Here is a 25,567-nt window from a genome sequence, read left to right as displayed (position 1 = left end):
TGTCCCCAAAAGATCTTAATTACATTTTTCAGTATTTCTGAGTGGGGCGGCACACCGTCTTGATAGTTTGAGCTAGCTTTGATATGCTGGTTTATGTAGCTAGATTTATACTGGCCACTGAATAAAACAGATTTACACTGACAGATATTTTTGCAACCCTTTTACTCTCTCTAAGCGTTCAAACAGTACTGGTGGAGTCTGTTTAGACTGGTCTCCCAATCGCCTCCACCTCCGAAACCTCATGCCCATTCAGTTTTGATATTCAGATCTGAAGCACAGACCAACTCGCAACCACTCACATCTGAGATGCGCACCACACCTCAGTGTTTCTCAGAATAACAACCTCAAACAGCAGCTACTTACAAAACTGGTGCATTTACCAACAACAGTCAGCCCACAGCAGGATACTCTTCTCTCAAAACTATGCAAAAACTTCACATGCAGTCCAGAACGAAACACAAAAAAAGCCTCGACTACAGAACAATCACTCAGAAATGCTGTAAACATGCAGGCTGGAAAATACACCAACATAAACCCAACATCCTTGAGTCTAACGATTAGATATAAAAACAGCGTGGCAGCGCTAACAACAAACACATGAAGTCAAATTCCTCCCGCGTCTCTCGTGGACCTCGTCAGCAACCCAGACGAAGAGAGGAGCAATTACAAGTGAAGGATGGAGGGAGAAAGAGAGGGGGAGGTAAGAGGAGGGCGAGGAGTGAAAGAGGCTGTTCGGGAAAGTAAAATCAGTGGTTTACTTTCAGCCAAATGTGAAAAAAAATTGGAGGGAAGAAAAAAGAAGATTAAACAATGACGAGATGACAGAAGAACCAAAGGCATACACACTTGTGCGTACTCCAAGAGTGATTTCCCAGGTGGGATAGAGATTGCGTGTCACGGCCTCTATAAGCAGAAACTGTGGACGAGAACAATTATTTCCCACAGTGAAAAAAGTGAAATCCAGATTCCCAGGCCTGAACCATTGGCCCTTTTGCATGCCATAACCGGGTTGTGGAATTTAATCTAGTGCTATGGTCATTATTGTAGCCTGAACGTTAAATACTGAGCTCACTTTTTTTGGCTCGCCAAGACACTTGTGCTGAATTTCCCTCGCTTGAGCCGAGAGTACAGGTCTGAGGCTTAAAGCACGGGCAAAGCACGGGTCTCTGAGGGCAAACACACACATCAGTCATCCTCATTGAAACAGACGTGGACAGGCAACAATGAAAAATCCCCTCCTCCTCGCCAAAGTGCAGCTCGTCAAGAGATGACGAGGAAACGTTTCCACTCAAATCGAAGCCATGTTCCTGGAGGTGCTGGGTAATGTTCTCTTTGCGAAGCAGACGACAGAATGACGGAGTTGTGAGGAAGGTGAAAAGGGGAAAAGGTATCGCTGGCTTGCACTTGGGTGCAACATAATATCACATTTCTTATTTGATCTGAATCGCAGATGCTGGAGATGTTACACATTCTCCCTTCTTTAGACAAGAAATATGGCTCAAGGGTTGTTCAGTCGGTCAATCACTGTGGTCCTGAATTAAATATCTCAAGAAGTGTCAGATGGATCGCCTTTAAATGTGTACATTCATGGAGTCCAGAGTATGAATCCCTCTGAATTTGGTAATCCAATGACTTTTCCGCTAGCAGCCGCCCATTTGGGTTTTTTTGTTGGTTGTTTCCTGTTTTATTTTGGTGGATTTATCCTCATGTCATTTTTACATTCCACTTCCTCTCTTTGTGTTTTTTCCTGCCTCTATCTTTCCCTCTCTCCTTGTCAGTTCATCCGTTAGTCATGAGATTCTCGTCTGTTCCCTGGTGTGGTTTTATCCTTGTGTTTTTCCAGCATTTGCTGCCTGAATCCTCATGTTATCCTGGTTAGTACTTAGTTTAGTTTTTTTGTGTTCTTGTATTCCTGCCTTATCTTTTTTGGATACAGCTTCAGTTAAATGCGCTTTTTGTTACGTCTTCCTGCCTGCCTTAGTGTCCTGTGTTTAGGTCGCTTTTTGCCTAACCTTAACATCTCCTCATCTGGATGAATCTTAATGACTTTGGGAAACCCTTAGCTTTCCATTAAGGGTCACAACCAAGTCAAAATTGTTATTTCTCTTCTGGTTTTTACACTAAATACCTGCAAAATGAATGACATTCCCATCAGACTCAGTTTTACATTGTGTTTAGTGCTAATTAGCAAATGTTAGCAGCGTACTAATACATTAAACTAAGATAGAACTTAGTAGAAGATGGTACACATGGTTAACATTACACCTGCTAAACATTAGCATGTTAGCATTGTCAATGTGAGTATGGACCTTGGATAAAAAATCAGCACATGGTAATCTGAGTTTGGGGCAAACAGTCAACAACAGGCCGGTTCCAGTGCAAAATTATAAACAAGTTTTACAAAAATAAAACATAGTAGTAAAATATAATAGTGAATAAACTAATAGGAATTAGCATGCAAGCTTTAGCATTTAGCTTAAAAGCACCACTGTGCAGCCTCACAGAGCCACTTGCATAATTGTAGACTCTTGTTCTCGTTTTAATTTAACAAGGATGACCAATTCAAAACACAAAGCGCTGGTTTTCACTTCTTGAAAGGGAACCGTCTCTCCGAGCGCAGACTGAAGTAACCAAAGGTCAAAAGCTCAAAGTTAGAAACCTCCCTGGTGGATTTCTTCATGCGAGGCGATGAATGACAGACGTAGTGACAGACTAAGTGTAGCTGCTTGAGAAAATATGAACAGAAATGGGGGGGAAAGGAAAAAGAGAACTGTATTCGCCAATAAGATGTTCTAGGATTATCAATATTAAAAAAAAAAAGTGAAACTAGAGCAGCCAGAGAAAGTAACAACATTTGAAAACATAAAACGAGGCAAGATAAATAAACCATGTCCACAGATAGCCAGGTCTTCTGAAAGGGACCACCACTGTGTAGTCGTATTGCCTGACATCTGTTTTGCAGCTTGGCGGTGCATGGTGGTTTATGTTGAGAAGGCAGTGTGTGTATATCATCTTTGGCCCAGGTCCATGGGATTTTGACAGTTGGCTGCAGGCAAGGTCGTCTCATGAAAAAAGTTAACCAGGAGACAAGACGAGCTGGTCCCTGCAACACTTTCTCTTCTTTGCTCAAGAGGTCAAACGAGAGGAAAACTTGTAAATGTCCCCTCCGCATCCAGCCTCACTGCAGAACAATCCTGCAGAGCTCTTGACATAAAACGTGTTTGAAATACATCCATTTCTTGTTTCTCCTCCTGCCATGCAAACCAGGCCTCTCACGGCCTTGGTTTTATGCGGCAGCGCCATGTGGAAGACATTTGGTTCAGCTCTCCTGGAAGTTGTGTTGAAAATTTCATCTGCCAGGATGATTTCGCGTCTGAAATGGCGCTGTGTTCTTCCAGTAAGCACACCGGACTTAAACTGCGCTGTACAAAAGCTCGAAGGGGGAGAGGTCAAAATGGGGCCGATTTATTTTTAGGATTTATGATGCTTTTGAATTTGCACCAGTGCTTTGAAAACTTTTGATTTATTAGCAGCGAATCACACTAAACATACTGTGCATGCCAAGAAGCATTTATCATTTCTGACTCAAATACATAGAAAGCAGGAAATGTTACAATTGAGGTTTGAGACGTTGACTTGCATATCCCTCTCAGTGGTCCCTTTGTTCTGGTGTTTGGCTAGACACAGTTAAAATGATCTGTCTACATCGGACAGGACGAGTCTGGGGGAAGTCAGTGAGGCAGAAGATACAAATATTAAAAACATCTTTAACACAGCCAGACTACAAATTCGGCATTGCTAGACGTTATGATGACTGGATATTAAGAACTGCTTTGTAACTCTATAATCTTTGTTTTTAATTTCTATATTGAAATGTTTATTTCATCGTAATTCCATCTAAAAAGTAACTTACAGTACATGTGCATGTTATGAAGATCAAATACACTTCAAACACAGGAAGTGTTGTAAAAAGTTCATTTATTCATTAAAAAAACACAATAACTGTAACACAAATGATAATGCTATCGGCAAAGCAAATCAGATGTTTATAGTTTAGAGAAAGCACAAAAAAATGAGAAAATGTAAAATAAAAGCAAACTTTGATTTCTGACACAGAAAAAGCCAATCCTGTTGGATAATTTAAAGGATAAATTCACCTAAGAATGAAAATTCAATTATTACCTACTCATCCCCATGCCGATGGAAACTCAGGTGTTTTGGAGTCAAAACTGCAGCTGCAGCTTTCTCCTTAACAACTGAAGTAGATGGGAAAAAACTAAAAACATAAAATGGCTCCATATAGCTCGTCTGGCATAACCAAAGTCCAGGGAAGCCCTGAGATCCCAAATTGATTTTGAAAAACATTGTTTACACCCTTTTTAAAGCAAAAAATCTTCCCTGTAGCCGCCAAGCTAAAAACGTTAGTGCCAACCCATCTGAAGTGGGTGCTCAAGCTCCTCAATACGTCGAGGGTGTTAATCAATTTGGGATCTCAGGGTTTCCTGAACTTGTATTACACCGGATGAGCTATATGGAGCCATTTTGTGTGTTTTTTTGTTGTTGTTTTTGTTGGTTATCTCTATACATTTTAAAACAAGTCCCCATCTACTTCAGTTGTTTAAGAGAAAGCTGCAACACTGTTTTGCTGTGAAGCTCCAGAAGTGTTTTGTGGATCCACATCGGAGCGAGTAGATAGTGAATGAACTCTCATTTTAAGGTGAACTTATCCTTTAATGAGTGCTCAGCACCCTGTTTTCAAATACAAAACTTACACTGTCACCGAGTACAATTTGCATAGAAATGCACCCACAGGAAACAATTCACTGAATTTAAAGAATGTCGTCATTCTTCTCAACTTTGGGATAGTTTCTTGGGTATAAATAGATCAAACATGTGAATGAAAAGCAGGCAAAGGTAGAAAAAAATGATGTGATGAAACGTTAGCTATTGCTTTTAAAACTTTAGCTGCTCCCTGTCAGAGAATTGTGTATTTTTTAAAGCTCACAGCCTGTACCTTTCATACTATTTAACGGTAAAGGACAAACTTGTCCAAATGTGGACTCTCAAAAGACAACGGGTTGGTTTGGAGCATTTGAAGATAGTATTTCAGAAGTAAGCAACAAATCTAATAATCATACAATGCATAATGTGTCCAGCACAGAAAAAAAGCATGATAATACATTTTAAATGCTTTAACATTGTCCACATATCGTTCAACAGTGCATCCACCAGCTATGAGCTCGGCCCAAGGTTTGGAAAAAGGCTTTGTGCTGCCACTGAATTAAACTAACAAAAGATAAAAGTAACAGTTTTGGAGTTAAGATAGGAGACAATGATCATATTAGACTAATGGGGTGAAATAAGAGTTGAGGGGATTTAGATAAAGATCTCTTCCTTATCTCAGAGGCAGTTAATCCTTCACTTTAGTTCATCTGGGGCCTCAATATAAGTCAAGTGAGAGCCCTCAACTCCCAACACACACACACACACACACACACACACAAAACACACACACACACACACACACACACACACACACACACACACACACACACATCTCTGAGAAGTATAAGGATGTAAATAGGCATGAATGGCCTCTTTGTGGTTGACAGTCTCAATGACACAGGTCAATTTTACCGCTAACTAAAACAACTGTATTTTGTTGGACCAACAAAGCTTCCACATTTGGTTGTGAAGTTACGTTCCTCTAGAAATAAGCTTATTAAGAAGGTTGAAGACATGAAGAATGTTATGAAATTACAAAGAAAGTCCATCTTGTTCTAAATGAACAGCTTTTCTCACACTCCCTCTCACTTTGCTGTCTTTGGTGCTTCAAAGTGAGCAAATTTTGGTTTTGCACAAAACTAAAAAAGCAAACAACTCTATTTTTTTAGCCTCTTGGAGAGGACCTTTTTAAGTGGCTTGTTCTTCAGGTCCTGGTTAGTGTCCTGATCCGGGTGGGTTTGGGACGTCTTCGGCTCGTAGAGCTGTTTGAGGTTGAGGGTCTGTTGCTCCTTGGTTGTTTCTCGTTGGGCCTGGCGCAGCTGACGCTTCATGTTCTTCACCTTTTCCCTCAGGTGATCGTTGGCTTTCTCCAAGGAACGCACCTGCTGGGAGAGAGTCCTGACGCGCTCCTCCTCCTCAAACAGAGCCTTCTGGACTGCTGAGCACAGCAACTGTTAAGAGGATGAGATATAAGTTTGTTCATTTCAATTTTTTACAGTAAAAAAAAACATTTGAAATATCAAGAAAAGCATGGGAGCACTTGATTAAAGGAGACAATATGCTTATTTACAGGTTCATCATTTTATTTTGGGTTACTACAAGAATAATAATAGTAATGCTTAAATGCTCAAAAACGCATCAGTTTTCTCGTACAGTCCAGTGACGCATCTCTGTATCCCCCCTCTGCTGTAACGCTCTGTTTTAGTTCCTGTCTCTTTAAGGCCCCACCTGCTCTGCTCTTATTGGTCAGCTCACGCACACCTGAGCCAGCAGGGCTAACAACAACAGAGCAGCTGTGCTGAATTAGTTCTTACCTGCCAAACTAGCTGCTAGGCAGAAATTATGCTAACATGAAACATGGTGAAGGGTGACATATTGTGAATTAAAGGCGGGACTACAAAAATTAGGCGTTTCGAGCACTTAAGGAGAGAGGTCTTGTTGATACGAACTCTTATCTTTTCAACTTTCAAGATCTCTTACATGTACAAGAACCTATATAAAACACTGAAGGAAAGGAAAAAAGCTAAAACGCACAACAGTTCTCCTTTAAGTGCACTTCAGGCCAACATGTGATTGACTGCGGGGCACCAGACTTCATCATATATTCTCCAATTTTCCAAACAGACTTTCCTCTTGCACTTCATTTGAATGTTTACCCCATGCTAAAGGTGCTAGTGTCAGATGTAATATGTTTTCATAACATTTATGACGTGGCACCAGACAGACCTGCTGCTTTTGATGCTCGATCGCCTCTGGACAGGTCAAATGAGAGAACTCTTCTGGCTTGCTCTCTGTGTCGACAACCAGTGACAACACCTCGTATGTCTTCAAGAATATTGCACTGTTTGTGTGCGAGTGAGTCAAAAAATAGACGATTTTTGGCAGCTTTTAGCAAAGAATAGTGAAAGGAAAAAGTCAAGAAATTAATCATTGAGTATTTTTGTGATTATGCCTTTCTAACTGTGGAACACTTTGTGGAAATTTATCGAAAGGCTTTGACAGCTACCGTTTTATTGAATGCCCTGCTCCTTATGTAACAGACAATTTATGAAAGCCAAAAATAACACGCTGTTTCTCCAGTTAGGGACCAAGATGAATCTTTAAGGTAAGGAAAATGGTTACACAACATGTTCCGTCTGTTTCAGTGCGACGCCACTGCAATCCTTTGACAGATGATACAAAGGCCCGGACTTTTCATAGGTGAAAAAATTACCTCCAGCTGCCTCTGACTGCATGCCTGTCTGCCTGAGTGTGGATTTCCTTCACAGATCCTAATGCTTCCACATGGGCCAGCGTGAAACACTGATGTATATTCCCTGCCATCAGATAACAACCGCTGAGGGTTTTGAGGAAATGTTAAAAATGCGCTGCTGGCTGCCGCCCCACATCACTGGTTTGTACATTATCCGCTGTAATACTAGCTGTGGATTTTTCCCATGTGCTCCTACTTATGTGCCATAAGGGATCTGAAAGCGGTATGAAACTTTATAATGCAAAGGATAAGTTCTGAAGCAGAACAACCTGGTTATGTAAAGCAGTGGGTGTAAAATGGCACATCACTTCTCTGTGCATTCAGGTGTGACTTAACACAAGACACCTTCAGCTTGTTCCTACGTCCACATGTACAGCATTGTTTCAGGCTAATTTCAAGGTAATTGCCCTTGAAAAGTCTGGAGCCGAGACTGAGACAGACATACATACAATATAAAGCTGCCTCTGAGAGGTGGGCATATTTTGCAAACGATAAGCTTTTTAGCCTTACTAATGGCTGTCTTTCTGTCAACTGATTTTTATACACAGTTTTGAAGAACAGCATTAGTAAAGGTTGATGGAAATGGCCCCGTACGAGAAAATATCTTCAATTTCACTAGATCAATTCCCACAATCCCAAACTGGTTTTGTTTCTTCCTCTTCTTCTTCCTCGTCATGTATAACGATGCCTATAATTGAGAACTTCTGACAACATAACACTTTGCATATTTTAGTCTATTTCAAATCCAGTTGATGCGCCTGATTTGCATTTTCTTTTTTTGTCTTTTTCGCAACATCTCAAAAGTTCAGCTCAAATTCACATGATAATTAGATGACTAATGTGATGTGGACTTTAAAACCAGGAGACAAGAAAGAAAGGTCCATCCATCCATCCATCCATGGTAGTCCTGCCGTCCGTCTCCCCAACCATGTTTTCCAGCTCCTCCTGAGGGATCCCAAGGCTTTCCCAAGCCAGATGAAGTATATAATCTCTCCAGCATGTTCAGGGTCTTCCCCAGGGACTCCTCCCAGTTGGCCAGAAAACCTTCAAAGGAAGGTGCCCCAGAGGCATCTCGATTGGAGCCCCGAACCACAGTTTGGGGACCTCAGAATAGCTTCCCTGCTCTTGGCAGATGGTGTGGTTCTGTTGACTTCATCAGACCGTAACCTTCAGCACACACTGAAGCGACTGGGATGAGAGTCAGCACCTCCAAGTCTGAGGCCATGGTTCCCTGCCGGAAACATCTGATTGCTCCCTCTGGGTTGGGAGTGAGTTGCTGCCCCAAGTGAAGGAGTCAAGTATCTCTGGGTTTCTGTTCATGAGTGAGGTTAACATGGAGCGTGAGATCCACAGGCAGACTGGCGTGGCGTCAGCAGTAATGGGTGAAGAGGGAGCTGAGCCGGAAGGCAAAGCTTTGGATTTACCAGTCAATCTTTGTTCCAACTTCACCTGTGGTCATACGTTTTTCATACGGTCTTGAGTTAAAGTTGTATTATACCAATGCAGTGTAAGGGCAGTGGCAAGAATGAAGACTTTCTTGTACCACATGTCTGCGTTAGAGATTTATAAAGTAGCTTGGTTAAAGAGCATGTTACATATACTAATTATATTGCTGATTACATTTACATTGTTAATTGAAATAAGAACAACAGACAAAGAGAACAGAATGATAGATGATACAGGTTACACATGGATTTAAGAGTTACAGATTGGTATAAGAGGTTTGAATTTTAGATGACGTTGCAAATTATTGAATGAGTGAGACCACTGTACTAACGATAAAAGCAGTCTTTCCTACACGAGCTCAGATATATTGTTTCATAAGCATGAACCAGTCATTTGGGCAGGTTAAGTATGGGCCAGAAGTCCAGAGCAACACGATGAGATATGAGATGGCGATTCTCCAACAAGGGTTTCGTAGATAAATACGTACCAGTGGTTACTACATCTGGAAAGAAAATGATCTCATTTATCATATAAAATGCAGTAGTGAGTATTTGAATTACCTCCAGACATAAACATTAGGAGTGAAAGTTTAAACAGATGATAAGGGCTCATGAATGGTCATATCAGCAGATCAATGAATCACATCTCCATAATGCAGAAGAAAACTCAGAAAAGTCAAGCCAGATGCCAGGGTATTTGTATGCTGCGATGTTCTCAATATTAAAGAGTGTGAAAGGAAATATGCAAGTTATTATCATCTTCATCTCACAAAAACAACACACATACTGTTTTATTTGCATGAAATACAAACATATGTTGTCAAGAGCAGTGTTTAAAGAGATAAACGAGACAAACTTGAAGTGCTTAAAGCTACTTTTTGCTGATTCCTGTGGCTCCTGTGGACAAAACAGTTGACCGTTTTTTAAACGCCATACAGACCAGACTACAGAGCAGCATCTTTCTTCTGACGAGAATTTAAAGACTCACTCTGTGGGTTCAGTTGTTTGCTAACGTTACCGTATGTTTAATGTAAGTAAACTAATCTGAGTGTTTGGGGCGGATAAACACTGCACAAGTAAGGCGAATAAACACAAATTATGCTGATCCTGTTCTCTGACTTCCTTATCCTGGAAGTAGCGACAAGCAACCAAATGAAACGCACCGTTACCTTGAGTAAACTTGTGGATTTCTCTGGGTTTGAACGTTGCTGGAAACATATGGGATAATGTAATTACACAACTCAAAAAAATATATATAGGACAAGTTGTTTTTAGACATGTTAATGCAGAATTCCTACATATTATTTCTTTGAAAGGTCAAAACACTGATTTAACTTGCAACTCTGCAACATATCACTTTCATAAGACCCTTCGCGCCTGTGAAAACACCCACGACTTTCAAACTCCACATCACCAAAATGGATCCATGTGGCACCCCGTCAGTGCCCAGCAGGATTTTATCAACTCTGATGTCATCCAAACACGACTGCAGCATGGACAAAACAAAGGGGTTTATGTGTTATGCAGGACCAAAGCCTTCTCTCAGCGTATTTTTCAGTCTCAGAGGAGACATGTTTGAAATCTTTGCAAGGAAAAACAGATGGATGTCTGAACATGAAAAGGAAAATTTTAATTAGACCGTGTTAACTAAAGTTGAAATCTTGTGGAGTCCGCACATCAAGTCAGGGTAGAGTTTAAAGGGTTTTGTTAGGAATATAAAACTGTGGGAAAAACGCTTTTTTACTTGTTAAAATAATGTTTTTATAGCTGATACTGTTTGGTGTGAAATCTTAAGATGGGTGCATGACATTTGATTTACTTTGGTTGATACTGGATTATAATTTGTTATCTGTCCTGATGTGAGTTTGGGTCAGTTGTCCAAACAATGGTTGAGCAGTAACAGTAAAAACAATGTCTGTTTTGATTTTACTTGGAGGAAATCTAATCAGGGGAATGATGTAAGAAAGCAGCGCTGATATCTTAATGTTCCTCTGTAATTATAATCACAGGCCTGACCCAGAAGTTTAAGTTTAATGGAAATACAAACCATGTTTTCTTTCTCATTATCTTTCCCATGGCAGATTTTTGCTTTTATGAGTAGTCAGCAAATGATTAGAAACAGACAGAAGAGGACTGACCAAAATCAAAGGGGATTACACCAAAGGTTTGGATTCATTAGAGGGGATAAAGCAGCGGTGAGTGACTGGAAACCATTTAGGTACCGTCACATGGACGCTGGGACGGCATGCAGGAAACTTACAGAGTCAAGGAGCACCAGGTGTTTGTCATTTGGGTTTTGGTAAAAATGAGCTTTCTTCAATTAAATGGTGACATGAGAGTGTGACCTGGAGCTGAAAGTCTGAGTCATTCTTTCTTTTCAATAGTTTGGCCAATTAATCGGCTCCAATAGGGCATTTTACAAAGCTGGTATCAGCAGAACTCATTTAGGGGCTAATGGCTGCACTTCTTCCATCAGTCAGACGGGAGAAGAAAACACACTGACTGTAAAAATAGAGAACAGAGCCACTGTTACATCACCCATAGGTGGGTGGTATCAACCATCGCTAACTCCCGGCTAATCAAAGGCTAAGGCTAGAAAGTTATCTGTGTTCAAACATGCAGATTAGCAAAATTTAGCTAACGTTATTCACATAACTTTGATTGCGGGATCATTTGTGTTTGTTCAAGTTACTTGCGCCAGTTTGACTGCCCGTTTATTCACCCCGAAATGGCCAGAATACCTTGTTGTTTATTACCCACAAGATGGCGAGCCACAACCGTCACAAAGTGTGTCTGTGTGTGTGTTCAGTTTTGTGTCTGACCAGAGCAGCACTAACCACGGCTGTCAACGCCAGAGCTCACCAGCTCCGGCAGCTCTCTGCAGTTTAGTGTCAACAGGGTTGCTTGTTAATCCAAAGCACCATTTTCGTTCCCTCCGTTCCGATCTGTTAGTCCAATTAACCGCGCAGCAAGCCATATTATTTCTCTCATATGCGCATTAAAAATTGTCCAAAAGGCTCCAACAACACAAATGCGCCCTTGAGGTCCGGATCAGTGACTCAAATAAGCTGAGGGGAAGCGTCGGAGCGGGCAGCGGCTATCTGTCAGTCATACTTCCACGCTGGCTTCATTTTTCAGCCCCGGAGGTTTCCGCTTGGAGGTACAGCACAGATTCAAACATTTATTTAGGTACTGATTACATTGACTTGGATGTTCAGTTCAACAGTTATCCATTTTTCTAATGAAGTCAAAGATTGTTCATTTCTGACAGTGAGTTGGGGGTGGGGGGGTTATACCAGCTGGCTATCATCTTTTTCCTGCTCCAAACTATCATTATTATATAGGACTTTAAAAAAACACTATTGGTCAACCTCACTATGTTAGGGCTCTCGTCATGTGGAATAAATAAAATCTCCATTACACAACAAAATGGTTTGCTAGAGAGTTGGCAAAAATAATGTTTTTTGAAGTCCATTTTTTCCTTTAAATATGGGGAGTTTCTTTTTCAAGCAAAAACCTCAGGAAATGAAGTGTCTTCATAGTATGCCTCTGAAAACACCAGGATCCAACACTGAACCCTTTATGTTTACACAATAATACTTTGGGCTCTGAAGCTGTTTTTACAAAGTAATTTGTGCTCCCACTATACGTATGCAACGGCTGAATCAAAATAGATGTCCTTATCACTAAGTGAGTGTGAGAGAGACATTTTGGAAGAGGAACATTTTGTCAACACCAGGAAGCTTGTGGTTGTGGTTGTGATGGGCTACATACCCTGCTGTCCTCCTGAGCCTCCCACTCCGGGCTGTAGCTGTGGACCTGAGTGCCAGGCGTGCAGTTGGAAAACTGGAAAAGGCTGGCGAACGTGCGGTGCATTTCTGCAGTGTCGGGGAAGATGGGGTCCTGGAAGTTCACTCCATGAGGGACAATGTTGTAGTTCTCATCCATCCTGCAAAACAGAGGCAAACAGACACAAAAAGAGGTTGTGTTTATCCTGAAAAGTTCACAGACATAACCTAACAGCTGAGGTAAGAAAAATGTCTGAGGAAAAAAAAACATTCATGCAGAATTGTTTACAGACCTAGGTCTATTTTTATGTAAATTCAAGCATTATGTGGATAAGTCACGCCAGCAAAGTACAAGCCAAAGGCATTTACTGTGCATGTTTCATATCTCCTGCTACGTTGTGAAGTGTGAGGGAGGAAGTCTTGAAGCAGCGTGTTTCCATACATCTGGAGTCCATCTTGTATCCCTCAAGGGATTTAAAAAGCTTGGTTGTCCCTATCAGAGACTCTGTGTGCGTGTGTGTGTGTGTGTGTGTGTGTGTGTGTGTGTGTGTGTGTGTGTGTGTGTGTGCGTGTTGAGAGAGCACAAAAATGCTGATGTTTTGCTTTAACAGAGGTCAAAGGTCAGATGTAAGCACATCGACCAGGAGGTCAGAGGGAAATGGACTTCATGATGGAAACATAAATAAAGAGACGGAATAAATGAACTGAGCATAACAATAGTGACATAAACTCTTTTTAAAAACATTTTTTTATACATGAAACAAGTACAAATGCAACACATGCTAACTTAATTTTGAGCGATTTTTGGTTTCATCTCCTTTTAGGTTTGGTTTTTGGTTCTTTTGACAAAGAAGTTAAAAATCTTGAAGCACTGAAGGTTTTACAGTATGTGGCTCAGGCAGCACACTCAATCCGTCTCATTTAAAGCTCCTGAGGGAGATCCTCAGTTGCATTTTTCTCCATGCTAGCCTCTGATTTGCTCTGTCCTGGGAGCTTATCCACATAATTGATAGGAGAGACTATTTTTGGGCCGAGACAGTGGTGTTGGGGCTCTTATAACAGGAAATAGACGTCCGCTGGAGACTGCAATGAGAACCATTCAGTTTTTGCTTGTTCGTAAAATTTCTGGGTCATGGTGTTGCAGAGCAGACACAGCTACACTGGTCTGTTTTAGGTTTGTGACGGGGGGGGGGGGGGTCTCATGTTAGCAGGACAGCTACAGAGCAGGACAAGCAAACACTATTTGATTAGCTACATTTATTTATTTTTTTCAGCAAAGAAAATTTGGGTGTTTTAGTGTCGAATAACACACCGGGTAAAGGCAAACAGCACTTTTGTTGTGAAAAGGAGCCTACTAGCCTTAGCTTAGCATTACAGACGCATAGAAAACGATTGTGATACATCTCTGTGAAGTTCAATACCAGAAGTTCAAATGGAAAGAATGGTTCAACCTTTCTTCTCCACTTGCTGCAGATGTTCAGCTTATCTTTGCATAAATAACAGAAACAACGGAAACGGCTAACCTGGCTCTGTCCAAAGGTAACAAAATCCCCTTACCAGCATGACTAAAGCTTACTAATGAACAAATTCAATGTAAAAACAATGGTCACGCTAGCTGTGTTCCCCTATTTCCAGTCTTTCTGCTATGCTAAGCTAAGCTAATCAACTGCTAGGCTGGCTGTAGAGTTATATTTACCAGACAGATGACAAAGGTATCCATCTTTTCATGTAACCCTCGGCAAAAAGTGACTGCAGTACCCAGATCTCATTATTTTCATCTCACATATAACACACACTGGAATGATTAATTGGCATGAAATTAAAGTAACAGGCCACAAGAGCACTTGACAATGTTGAAAATCCTTGGTAAAAAAAGAAAAAAAACAGAGCATAGCAAACTCATTAATCATTAAAACAATATTTATTACCCATCTGAGCTTTGTTTTCTTTCCTATAGGTCTGCATCCTTTGTGGGATGAAGCCTTTTGCAAAGGAAAATGTGTGTGAGCATTTTTCAGGGGGGGCTGGCTCTCTCCATCACATCCTCGGTAAACACTGAGAAAGATTACTGCTTCGGTTTAAAGGAGCAATTGTTGCTTCTTAATTATAATCAAGTCTGCGTTTAAACAGAGCTCTGTTGTGACTCCAGCTTCAGGAAGATTCCGATGGTGGTCGCCAGACAGATTATAGGGATAACGTCCGGATGTTTTCAGCATCACAACGGGGGGACAGCGAAGTCATCCCTGGAGGTGTAATTAGCAAACAAAAACCTGTGATATCATCTTTGAGGTCCCTTCATCTTTAAGCCAGCAGCAAAACCCAACCACACATGTGAGTGTGACTCTGTGCATATGATGTGTAACATGTGCTGTAAAGAATACTATTGTGGTTGGCCCGGCTGCAGACCCTCATATGGGACAGCCAAACATTACACTTCAGGAATGCGTTTCAGTGCCCCCATGTGAATATCAAAGTCTTCATCTGTTTGACAGAAAAAGCAGAATACGAGAGAAATATCGCTCGGGCCTGTCAGCGCACGTTCCCTTCATCGAGTGGCAAACTGGTGGGCTTCAGCAGGACAAAAGGTGGTCCTACGGATAGTTAGCGTGCCGATATGTAGGTTTACCTCCAAGCTGTTGGGAAATGTCTGGCTCTGTAATTACACTGCTGGCTGGAATGCAATCGACGTTTCCTGAGTAACACTGTTGTTTCTGTGCAACACAGACATTTAAGAATTAACCTGCCACATACGTTTTTGAAATCTGAGCAGAACGTTTGGCAGGTTGTTCAACATATTATTAATATATTGGATTCAAGCAGACAGATGCTGATTAAAAGAGAATGTGCGAGGAAGGTGCCAGTCCTCCGCTTGTGACGACTGATTCGGCCCTCTTTACTGCCTTTCATGACAGATTCTGCACAGGTCTGACTGGTTTTCATTGGAGAGTCGGGCCAGACACAAAGAGGAGGTGGATTTTATATCATAGTCATATGAAACACATTACTGGGGTGTCCTGGAGGACAATCGGTTAAGGCACATACAATACGGCAACCAGGATCGGATTAAACAGATCTACACTGGGCAGACTGTATTTTCAGTTTATCTGTTTATTATTCGGAAATCATATGCAGTGGCGGACTCAGGATGTTTGAGGGGCAGGCGCAAAAAATAAAAAGGGCTGTATGCAGTGGGGAACCCTCAAATTTAGTGCCCTTGTGGATGCCCCTATGGTAGATAACACATGACAATCCTGACCTCTGGGGTATATCATGACTTTCTGGCCCACTGCACACAGCTGGTGCCCTTTTTGTTTTGCTTTTTCGCCCCTGCCCCTCAAACATGCCGAGTCCACCGCTGCTTCAAATGTCACTAATATTCTGTCGAGATGATTCTTAATGGCCTTTTCAGTGATTCCCCAGTGGTTAGCAGCCACTTAACCAATTGAACTTCTCTCTTCCGGCTTAAGTATCTAACTCTGATAGATGTGTACACTGTGTCAAAGAGGCCCAGAGCTCAAGGGGTCAGATAGTGGAGCCGATGATGACGTAATCAGGTGTCTCACTGTGAGGCTGGACAGCACAGTCTCATACCTCATGGTCAAATCCATAATAGATAAAATAAGGATAAATTGTGCATTTGAGATCCTGATGGAGGAGACGAATCGACTATACTCGCCGGATATCTCAAGTGAGCAGGAGGGAGTGATGCTGGAGCTCCACCGTTTGTATGTGAAAATGAGCATTTTGCTTTGCCAAAGACAACTTCACATCACATGCCAAACATTACTTACCCCGTTGTTTCCCACATTCACAGACATCGAAGCATGTCATTTCCTTTCGCAATCTGTTATTGTCAAATCTCATGACACATGAACTTTTGGCTATTCATTCCAATAAAAGAGAGGCAGTGCTGTCATCTTCATTGGCTGACTTTATGAGCTTCACAAGCACACACTTTTTTTTCCCAAGCAGTATCTATCTAGTTTCTATCTGGAATAGAAAATGTCTGATTTGCATCAAAAAGAGGATTATTGTTGTAGCTGCAAAAACTTATTAAGGCAAGAGGGTGCAAGAGGGTCTGACAAAAGCACATTTATAACAGGACATAAATCTCTCTGCAGCCCTAATGAAAAGCTTATTATTTTGTTGGAAATCAATCTATAAAAAGTATTTTTTCCTGAGAACTTTACGATGCATGAGGTGGTAGTTAGGAGGACTGACTGGCTCTCCTCTCATCCTGAAGGGGGGCAAATAAAACTGCGGTGATAACTTCTTTTTTTGCAGTACTCTCACCTTAGAAAGAAGTAGTAGTTGTTGTTTTGGGTGACACTGTAGGAGAAGCAGGGGAAGTAGCCCAGGCCGGTGACATTAAACCTGGAGCCGGCGGGGACCTCCAGCATGCTGCCCCACGCCTGGTCGCACAGCAGCTCGATCTCGGCGGAGAAGAACAGGTCGGTGTCGTACTGCCAGGGCAGGTAGTTATACACACTGTAAGACTCCTTGTGCAGTGCCAACACCTTGGCATAGACTATGATCTGCGCCAGCTCGGCACGGCACGCTTCTGTCTGCGGTCTCCAGTCGTGGGGCAGCTGGCAGCCCCTGCTCCCACCAGGACCGGCCACTGCCAGAATAAACGCCAAAATAATCCACATGATCCGGCAGAGAGGAGACGACTGTGGGTCAGAGAGGCGCACCGATGGATGATGGATGAAATCAGGAAGAAAAAAAAAGGGAAAAAAGCTGCAGGGCTCTCACAGCATGCACATACTTCCACCAGTCTTCACCCTACTGATAATCACAATAAGTCAGTTTAAGACTTTTTGAAGACTGTTGGTAACTTCTCTCCCTGTGCTCCCTCCTCCAGCCACAATACCTGCGATCAGAGGCTCAGCCCGATCACACCAGCATCCCCTGCAGAAACTCTGCCTCTCACCTTTGAAATGAGACCAGGAGGAGCGAATGAAACATGTGCACTCAGGCCTGCGTGCTCCAAAGAGACTGGGTGGCATTTAAGGCACCAAATAACACATTTGAACTCTCAGCAAGCCAATACAAGACTGATGTTAGAATTAAAATGTAGGGACAGATCAGTGGCGCCCTCTAGCGACGCAATGCAAGGACACAAGGCGGGTAGCCTTCCTCTGTCTGTCCTCTGGACTATAAACTACCGAATACAAATAGACTTTTCAGGGGTGTCTTTAGAAGTTACAACCACTTTGTTGATAGAGCTGATACCTGAGAGTCAATATAGTTGGAAATATGATAAAGAGTTATGTCATCGGGCTAGTGGCGCAATGGATAACGCGTCTGACTACGGATCAGAAGATTCTAGGTTCGACTCCTGGCTAGCTCGACTTTTTCATCAACATCACAGAAACATGACACTTACGCTGAATCACAACTGACGGCATAGTTCGTCATGTCAACTCATCAAATGCATCACCTCACCACCTATATTTTATTAGGCTCTATATCACCTGCAATAACTCAAGATTCACTTGTACAGATAACACTGAAGAGATAGCCGGGATGGCTTTTGTTTCCTTGTTGGCTGATGATTACTTCATTCTTCCTTCCATGACAGGTCTCAGCACAGATGCTGGTTTTCCTTAGAAAGACAGGTACAGACAGGAGGAGAACATTAGTTCATGTTTTCTTTTCTTTTCTTTTCTTTTCTTTTCTTTTCTATTAACACGTGTTCCCTTTTATACATGTTACATATTTACAAGATGTCTTCAGAGAGAGAAATGGCGGGCCGGTCTCTTGTGTGAGATCTTTGAACACAAGGACAAAAAAAGACTGATGTAATTGCACCTTGGGGAAACTGAACCTGTGAGCCAAGACTCTGGGATGCAGGCCGAGTTGGACCTTGTGGGCTAGTGGCGCAATGGATAACGCGTCTGACTACGGATCAGAAGATTCTAGGTTCGACTCCTGGCTAGCTCGACTTTTTCAACGTCTTCATAGACAATCTTGTGTTCTGGCATTTTAAGCAAACAACAAAAACACAGTTACAAAGTGCTTTACAGAACAAGATGAAATAATAAAGCCATAAAAACACATATAAAAACAACATAAGACCTGATAAAACAGTGTATAAAGAAAAAAAACAGAGTATAGGATCTGATAAAACAGTGTAAAAACAGGTAAAATAGGTGATAGAACAGGGATAGGAAGTAAACTGTTTTACTGTAATGGGCCTTCCTGTAAAAGTGTGTTTTGAGAAGTGATTTAAAAGAGGATACTGAGTTTACCAACCTAAGTTCCAAACTTATGTCTGTTTGAGTTATAATTCAAGTAGCATATTAGTTGTGTGTTTTTACAAGTGATTACAAGGACAAAATTCTCATATTAAGATATCCTGTCCCTATCTTTATGACTGATAACAAGTCGGAATTTTAACAAACTCGATCTAGTTATATAATTTGACTCACTAAACTGAGCAGGAATTTGACCTTTATTATGTAAGTTTGGATACTTAAGTAATTATCAGACCAAGGCATTCCACATCTATTTAAAGGCCTCCATCTCACTGACGGTGCCCACTTATTTTTCCTGGCTGTTCTCATCCCTGACACACACTCCTACCCAGAGTCACTTGCCAGACACATTTCACATTTGAAACTGCTTTAGTTGGTTTCCATTTTATTAGGCTCTATATCACCTGCAATAAATCAAGGTCCACGTGTACAAATATCGATTAAAAGAGATTATGTAAAGAGGACGCCAGGGTGGCTTTTGTTTCCTGGTTGTTTTCATTCACACTCTATTTATATTTTTATAGTTTTATTATGTCTTTAAAGTACTTCAGTATTCTTCCACTTAAGGGCTCAGATGTTTTTTCTTTACAGGCCGACTAAGAGTTCAACTTTAGCGTTCGCAATTTTTTTCTCCTTTTCTTTTCTTTTCTTTTCTTTTCTTATTTTTTCTTTTCTTTTCTTTTCTTTTCTTTTCTTTTCTTTTCTTTTCTATTAACACGTGTTTCTTTTTATATATGCTACATAATTACAGGATGTGTTTAGAGAGAGAAATGACGGGCCGGTCTCTTGTGTGAGATCTTTGAACACAAGTAAACAAAAAATGAAAAATGTAATTGCAACTTGGGGAAACTGAACCTGTGAGCCAACACTCGGGGATGTAGCACAGATTGGACCTCGTGGGCTAGTGGCGCAATGGATAACGCGTCTGACTACGGATCAGAAGATTCTAGGTTCGACTCCTGGCTAGCTCGAATTTTTCAACATCTTCATAGACAATCTTGTGTTCTGGCATTTTATCTTGATATAAACAATATTTAGGGTTCTGCAGAAGTTATAGAAACTGATGATATACACAAACAGGTAAGCAAACATGCTGTGTAAATTACAGTTATTCACTTATGTCTGTTTGAGTTATAATTCAAGAAGCATCGGTTGTGTGTTTTTACATGTGATTATAAGGACACAATTCTCACATCAAAGTATCCCATCCTCATTTTTATGACTGATAACAAGTCTGAATTTTAACAAACTCGATCTAGCGATTACTCACTAAACTGTGCAGTAAGTAACTATCAGTTAGACAGTACAAAAATGGATCCCATGCAGAGTACTTCATTGGAGATTAAACAAATTCACCACCAGGTGGCACCATCATCAAGCATCAAGGCCTCAATGCCTTGAGCATTTACCTAAAGTTAGCCTCCATTATCAAGATGCTTTGCTGCCAATCCTTTCAACTGCACTCACTCAACCATAATAGTAATACATAATACAACTTTCTGCTCTCTTGACTTAATTGAACTGTGACACAACAAGCAAGTGTAGAACATTTAAAAAGATTACAGGCACTGAGTGGAGATTTCACCTGAAAGTATTCTGACAATTATTTGGTTAAAATTTAAATAATTTCCTTGTTTAAAGCTCCATTTCTTGCTCTTCTGAGGACTGTACACACACATTTTTCTCCTCACTCTCCATGGTTTCAAAGGCCTTCAAAACACAGTAGCGATAGTCATGATGTGTTCTCCACACACTCACACATTTGTTCTCTACCTGTTGCTCAGTACAAATCCTTCTGATGGCTGTTGCCCCCTTGGGATTGCTGCTTGGATGTAGGTGGGCGTGGGGATTCTCAGGTGACAAACACAAAGTACCAGCAGCTGCAGGGGGGCACAACACTCAAGTGTGTGAGAGTCTGCGTGAAGGACATGGCTGCAACACTGCTGACTGTGATGCTCATGATCCCCTACATCTGTGAGGGAGGTGAGATGTTTTTATGACACAGGATGACTATATATATAAATATTAACCTCTCAGCTAGAATCTGGGACATTAATGCATTAGTGTTACCTGTTTATGTGACAGCACTGCTTAGGAAATCGACAGCGACGGACTTCCTTCAGAAAGTAAGAGAGAAGCGTTCATCAGAGTGTTTCCCTGGAGGCTGCAGCACAGAGGACAGCGAGGCTGGAGAACTGATGGAGGTGGATGTAGGATATGTAAGTTCTCTGTCAACTGTGCTTTCTTTTGCATTTGGTGCCAGCAGAGGTTTCCCTACAGCAAACATGCATCCAGTTTAAGTGCATTGACTTCAGAACAGTTTTGAGGTTACTTCACTTGAATATTTCCATTTCATGCTACTTTATATTTCTACTTGACTACATTTCAGAGGTAAATATTGTACTTTTCACTCTTCTTCATTTATTTGATGGATATTGTCCCGGGTTACCCTGGTTACAGACTCAGATTAATACAAAATATCACTAATATTCAACAACAGTTAACTAATAAATTATGATGTATTATAGATTACACTACCCAACAGTTTAAAAAGTACTTTAAATTAGTCCCACTATTTCCAGCGGCAACATTAGTGATGTAAAATATTAATGCATCATTAATCAGAATCCAATTACATAATACTGGTCATCTGAAAAGGGTCATTCCGCATAATAAGTACTTTTAATTTTTGTACTACATTTTGATGCCAATGCTTTTGAACTCACTTACTAACTCAAGTGAAATTTTGAATTCAGGAATTTAACAAAACAAAAATCAGGGCCTGGTCAGTGTTATTTTCATGATTCAAAACCTGGAAGCACTATACCGATGATATACAATATATTATCTTTATTATAAGCCAGGTAGTCAAAGTAGTAGGTAGAAAAGATAGCATCATCTGAATCTTTCTCTTTGACATTATCAAATTTTGATGATGTCAAAAAATACAAATCTGACATCAAATTAGTCTTGATTTGTTTTTTATGTTTGGGAGAAACACAATCATGTTGTTATTAAGTCTTAATACGTAATGCAATTCGTAACATCTTTTCTTTTCTTTGTATTAACTATATTATTATTTTCTCTCAATATTTCTCTTTATTTTAATTCAGGTTAGGTTTTGCTAAAACACAGTCAAATAATATACATTTTAAACAAAGTTTGATATTTTATAATGTATTATGACTGAAAATCCTCACACAGAATTCCTCTGCAAGTACTCATTTTTGAAAACAAGTGTAAATTTCTGTAACACAAGCGATGTCAACAGGAAGGTTTTAATCAAAAGTGGGCCATCAGTGAGTTTGGACAGCCACAGAGAGAGAGTCTACCTACACAGAACATCATGAATAAAGATCATGTCCGGAGACATGTACTCAGACTCAAGAGTTGAGAAGCACTCCTCTGTTCCACGGGGATAAGGTGTAACTAAATCAAGCAAGTCACTGAGGCATTTACCATTACTGTGCTCTTACATACCAGGCCTGCAATCTGAAGACAGAGCGAAGGCAGGCCATTAACATCGACTTTGTTACTTAGCGCACCTGCTGCAAAGATCAGATGACCAGCATGAAAGCCAGCAGAGACGTGGAATGTGATCAACTAGGGTTTCTGTCATGTTGTCGGACATTTAGGTACATGTTGTTTCTTTGTTTTGCATAAAGCTGTGCCATAAACCGTTTTAAAGAGAGTCCTTCGCTGAAAAGCTCATGGATACAATTAGCAATCAGAACTGTGATCGTTGTGCATTATGTGCTAAGTTTGTATTAACAATTCATTTACAGGAGGAGAGTTCCAGCCTGCAGTATAACAGAGGCACTGCTGAGAACGAAATAAGCTTTGTAAGTTGTAATAGTTTGGTGCTGAATCCTAACTTCATTGTCATATTAAGAAGTCTTATTACATAAAAAGTTTATGAACGCGACCATCACAACGAAGCCTAAAAACACTTTTGTCTTGTAGCAGGGCCCTGGAGGGGAAGCTGCGGTGGATGAAGGATCTGGGATGTAGCCGAGAGAAAGCGCGCACAAGACGACAATGCTGTTGATGGGTCAAGGTCAACTAGCAATACAGTATACTGTTAATATAAAATATAAAGTATAATCAACCAGGTGAACCATTGAACAAGGGATTTCTCCAATTAAGATGATTTGTTTCAAGGATTGATTTGCATGCACACTTTACTATCTTCTAGTTAAAATATTAAGAAAAGTGATAACAATGTTGTATTTGTTGCCTCCAGTTATTATTGTTTCAATAAGTTCACCAAAAAATGAAAGTTCAGTCATCATCTACACTCTTGTGCTGATGGAAAGTTGGGTTTAGCATCAGTCCACTGAACACATCTGGAACTTCACAGAAAAACAGCATTGCAGCACTCAACTCAAGTAGATGGGGACATAAAATTGGCTCCATACAGCTTGCCCGGTGTAAAGTTACTGGAAGCACTGAGATCCCAAATTGATTTGTAAAGACGTTATTTACACCCTCAATGGACGGTTCAGTTCATGCACCCACTGAGGACAGGGTAGCTTACCAGCTACAGTGAGGATTTCAGCTAAAAAGGGTATAAATAATTACTTTTCAAATCAATTTTGGATCTTCGGGGCTTCTGGAGACTTTGATTAGGCTGGACAGACTGCATGTCCCCATCTACTTCAGTTGTTTAGGACAATGCTGCAACGCTGTTTTGCTGTGAAGCTCCAGAAATGTTTTGTGGGACACAACTTCACCCGACTTTCCACATTGGGTTGAGTAAATTATGACTCAATTTTCATTTTGGATGAAGTTATCCTTTAAGGTTAGTACTTTTCTTGATAGTTTTCGAAGTACATCATATTAGATTACATTTATGTGATAACAAAGATTTTTTTTTAAACTGTGCAAATGAACTATTATCAATGTGGAGCTTTGTGTGAACATTTTTATTAATTTGTACATTATGTTCATATTCGTTCATTGTGTCTCATTATGTAGTAAACGACGGATACAGACGGGTGACAAATGAAAGGAAAACAACTGTAACATTATGTGTCTTAGTAAGAAGTTGTGCCACCATGATCCACCAGAACAGCGTCAATGATCTTATATTTTCCAGGTTTTCTGAAATCTGCTTGAGGATGACCGCGTTCTTCCTAATGATTTTCTCTCATTTGGTATTTGGATAATTTTGGTGTGTAGCTTTCAGTCCAGTCTCCCGTGGGTGTTACTTTGGGTTTAGATGTGGTAACTATGAAGGCTTTTAACCATCAGTAACCGTAAGCGTCCACTCCACTGAAGGTTGTTTTTTATTTATTGTATGTTGTGGAGTATGTACCTGGAATCCACTCAGTTATCCACAAATTGACATCTGACAGGATAAAGTAACTGTAAGTATCCACAGAGGGTGCCTCTTTCCTGGGTGCCTTCAAGGACTCCAAAACACAACTCATATCCCACATTAATCACCTGTGTCACACAATGACTAGCTAATGCTGTCACAGGGTGTCTGCAAAATTGTGTGTTTCACATTTTTTTCAGAGGCTTGTGAACAAACTTTTGTGTAGTTATTTGTTATTTGTTCCATTAGGGTCAGGGTTAGGGTCAGTCCATCCACTAAAACAGGGGAATTAGCACTAGTTCAGTTAACCACCTGACTAGTCCTTCAGTGCAGCTCATTGACTGACAGGAATATACAGTTTATGCCTGACCTGGAGCCTGCAGAATTAAGTTCAAATAATTGTGAAGGCTGGATGTTTACAGAAACAAAGAATGTCATTGTCCTCTGAGTAGTTTCTATTTATGTCAGCCCGCTAAGAGGTCTGCTGCAAGTATTTCACATAAAGATCTATAGAAAAAAAAAAAAAACCTCTATCACTTATAATCCATACGTTTCTCCAGTCAGTTAAAGTGGTAAAATACATGTGTAGGAACTCTCCTGACTTTATAAATGTATATGTACAGTTTTCTCAGATGTCACATGCTGATCACGGGCTTTGGTGGTTGCTTTCTCCTCACATGTCTGCTGGACAGATGACCAATGGAATGAATGAAGGGTGCAAACAGACGGATGTGAGGTGTCACTCTTCTGTTTGAATGACTAGCGTAATATCTTGCTATAGTTTCAAGTATGAACTCCCTTTAATGTTATAATTTCATGTTATGCGTTAATAATTGCAGCTATGCACGGTGGGCGACAGGCTACTGCATCTTTAATGTTGCATTCAAGTGATCTTCGGAAACTCATCATTTCACACTTCAAGTAATAAATAGGAGCTTCCAAATGTAATAACAAAATATATATCACATAATATAAGCCATAGTTACAAGTTTTTGAGTGAATTATTTTTTGGAAATCAAGTAACACAGACCCGCTTTGTGCATTATGACATGGTTATACGGGAGAATGGAAATTGCTTTACAATTTGGGTGTTAGATATTTAAAAGTAAAAGTTATAATAAAGTCTACACGATATTAATACCAATCATCCTATGGTGGTATAAGAAAAAAGAACAGGAAAGAAAATTGCCCAATATTCTGTTTTTATTTAGTACATTTATTAATCTGCCGTTTGCATACGTATGATGTGTCCTACTTTCCGACAGTACCGGAAGGCA

The 25,567-nt window shown here is 40.6% G+C and overlaps 1 protein-coding gene across 1 annotated transcript; it reads right to left on the bottom strand.

Moving 5' to 3' along the window:
- Positions 1 to 3,968: 3,968 nt before the first annotated feature.
- Positions 3,969 to 17,680, bottom strand: ccdc3b (coiled-coil domain containing 3b). Its single transcript, XM_084349098.1, has 3 exons — positions 17,004 to 17,680; positions 12,697 to 12,871; positions 3,969 to 6,176 (listed from the first exon to the last, which is right to left on the bottom strand). Exons 1-3 carry the CDS (start codon positions 17,360 to 17,362, stop codon positions 5,883 to 5,885), a joined length of 828 nt encoding a protein of 275 aa, XP_084205224.1. The 5' UTR covers positions 17,363 to 17,680; the 3' UTR covers positions 3,969 to 5,882.
- Positions 17,681 to 25,567: the final 7,887 nt, after the last annotated feature.

Source organism: Pagrus pagrus (genome assembly GCF_965226575.1).
Source record: "Pagrus pagrus genome assembly, chromosome: 3".
NCBI classification, from domain to species: Eukaryota; Metazoa; Chordata; class Actinopteri; order Spariformes; family Sparidae; genus Pagrus; species Pagrus pagrus.
Note: the sequence above shows the minus strand (reverse complement) of the source record. Positions and strands in the feature narration are given on the sequence as shown.